At 51.6% G+C, this 2394-nt stretch overlaps 1 protein-coding gene across 1 annotated transcript; it reads right to left on the bottom strand.

Annotated features, from left to right (window-relative positions):
- Positions 1 to 1093: 1093 nt before the first annotated feature.
- Positions 1094 to 1903, bottom strand: LOC123146946 (RING-H2 finger protein ATL63-like). The gene has a single exon (XM_044566205.1). It carries the CDS (start codon positions 1756 to 1758, stop codon positions 1315 to 1317), a length of 444 nt encoding a protein of 147 aa, XP_044422140.1. The 5' UTR covers positions 1759 to 1903; the 3' UTR covers positions 1094 to 1314.
- Positions 1904 to 2394: the final 491 nt, after the last annotated feature.

The following is a 2394-nucleotide window of genomic DNA, read 5'->3' as shown; positions in this document are numbered from 1 at the left end:
ACGGCGAGCGGCGGCGCATGGGACTGTGAGCTCCTGCAGAGATTACGGAGCATGGGGAGGAGAGGAAGGGGAGAGACACAGCCGCGTGCCCATCATGAGCACGTTTAAGAGGCCAGATACATGACGACGACGATGAAAGGAGGTGTTGCCGTGGAGGTGGCGGCGTTGCAGGAGGCGGGGAGGTCACCTCGACGCCTCGACCTGGTGCTGGAGTTCTTCATCTGGGAGGCCCCCGAGCGAATGATTTCCAAGGGCGGGCCTGTTCCTGGCGACATGCAATTAATCTCGTTGCCTCGTTGTTTTCAGTTTTCATTTTTCTTAAGGGTGTTTCCTATTTTCTGTCACGTTAATACTGTTTATTTTTTTTAAAGTATCACGTTAAATCTATTGAGTCCATAGGAGTCCACATGGTAGGCTCGTTGCATGTGGCACAACTATCCTTTTTACAATTTGCATGTTGCAAATAAATAGGGCCTGTAACGTGTATGCCCACCTACAAATATACATTCAGTCGTACAAATTCTGATCTGGCACAGGTTAATGGGATCGTGGGGACGTGTAGATGGAAGGAACACATCGGATCGAGCCCACCTTTCATGTTCTTTCTGTTTCTGCTCCGTTGAATAAAAGGAAAACTCCAACGTTTTAGGCAATAGAATTCCTATTTCTACGAAGTAAATCGTGGAGATAATGTCTATCCAATATCGTGGAGTGAATCGTGGAGATAACTGTCCCACAAATAACGGAGTAAATCGTGGAGATAACTCTCTTCTACCTCGAGCCAAAGAACCGATCGTGTAGTTCATTCGTGCGTAAGAAACAGCCGAGCTCGTTCGGTCCGGTCGAGTTAACCGAGCTAAGACCGGACCGGACCGGTCGACTTTCGGGCCGAAATTCCCAGCTCGGACCGGCCTATATTCCCAGCGGGCCAGGACTGATCGGTCCGGTCCAGGTCGGTCCACGAGCGGGCCAAAAAGCCTGCTCGGTACGTCCAGCCTGAGATGCAAGTATGTGAGAGAATACCGTAGAACAATTTACACATAGACGGCTAGAAGATCATGCATGTTTATGCAAGGATGCACGGATTACACACACAGTTTACATCTGATCTTTTACACAAAAGGAAGGCCAAAGCATGTCCCTTCGATTCGGACCGACATGTCCAATGTACTAGGTGATGCATCTCTCACTACGTACAGTTTCCACGGTAGGTCTCCTGGCCCCGAGCTTCACGCATGCATGCATGGGGACTTATCTCGATCAAAAAGCATCTCAGCTTCGAGCCTGGTGCCCGACGTCGACCGGAAGCTCTCCCTAAGCATCATCATCATCATCAGTTTCCATGTCGTCCACAGGAACATCGCCAAACACATGCAACCCCAAGGCAGCTATCCACAAGAAATGTAGGTGTGCAGCAGTACAATCTGCGGTGGCGGCGGGCGCCGTGACGACCTCGCGACGGCACATGGGACAGCTCTCTTTCTCCTGCAGCCACCTCTCTACGCACCGCCCGTGGAACCGGTGCCCGCACGGTGTCTCCTTCCACGCCGCGGCGTCGTCCTCCTCCAAGCAGATCGGGCAGCTGAGCTCGTCGTCGTCGTCGTCGGACGGCGCGTCCACCGTCTTCAGCGCCCCGGCCACCAACGAGGCCAACTCCGAGTCGTCTGGATCTCCCACGACGCCGAGGAACGCGGAGTCCTCGTGGCCTCCTTCTTCTTGTGGCAGGTCCATGGCAAGCGATGGCATCAAGCTAGCCATCGCGCGTGATGGTGAAGTGAAACCGGATCTGATCGTAGGAGATCGATGTTCGGGGAGGCAATGGGAATAAGCGAGCGTACGTGCGGCAGTTTACTTATAGTGCTTCGGGCTTGGATGGTAGGAGAGGAGATCGATCGGGAAACACGTTCTCGTGCCGGAGTAGGACAGGATTACCACGGCTACGTACGCCCGACTTCATTTCTATATCGATGTCGATCCGGCAGGAAGGGAAGCAACGAGTTCGTCTCTGATCGGCATGTTGGGCAGTTGGAGTCCGTTATGGCGGGATTTTCCAACGAAATTTCTACTGAACTTCGGATTTCATATTACCACGGGTACGCCCAACTTCATTTCTACTGAACTTCGGTTTCGGATTTTCCAACGAAATTGACCGTGCAACTCTGTTTTTTAGAAACACCATACACAGCCAGACGCTCATCCACCCATCCCTATAAACGCACATCTTATCTCTATGAGCGTCTCCAAGTGACCGAACTGGCACATTATCTTGATATTGACGAACTCGCCATATATGCTTTTGTAGTCAACAGGAACATCTCTTTTCACTGAACGCACAGTGCTAAAAGGCCTGAAATAAAATGAAAAAAATGCGAGCACGAGTGTTAAGTCTAGGAC

This window comes from Triticum aestivum, chromosome 7A (assembly GCF_018294505.1).
Source record: "Triticum aestivum cultivar Chinese Spring chromosome 7A, IWGSC CS RefSeq v2.1, whole genome shotgun sequence".
Taxonomy (NCBI): Eukaryota; Viridiplantae; Streptophyta; class Magnoliopsida; order Poales; family Poaceae; genus Triticum; species Triticum aestivum.
The sequence above is the reverse complement of the archived record's forward strand: the minus strand, read 5'-3'. Positions and strand labels throughout refer to the sequence as shown.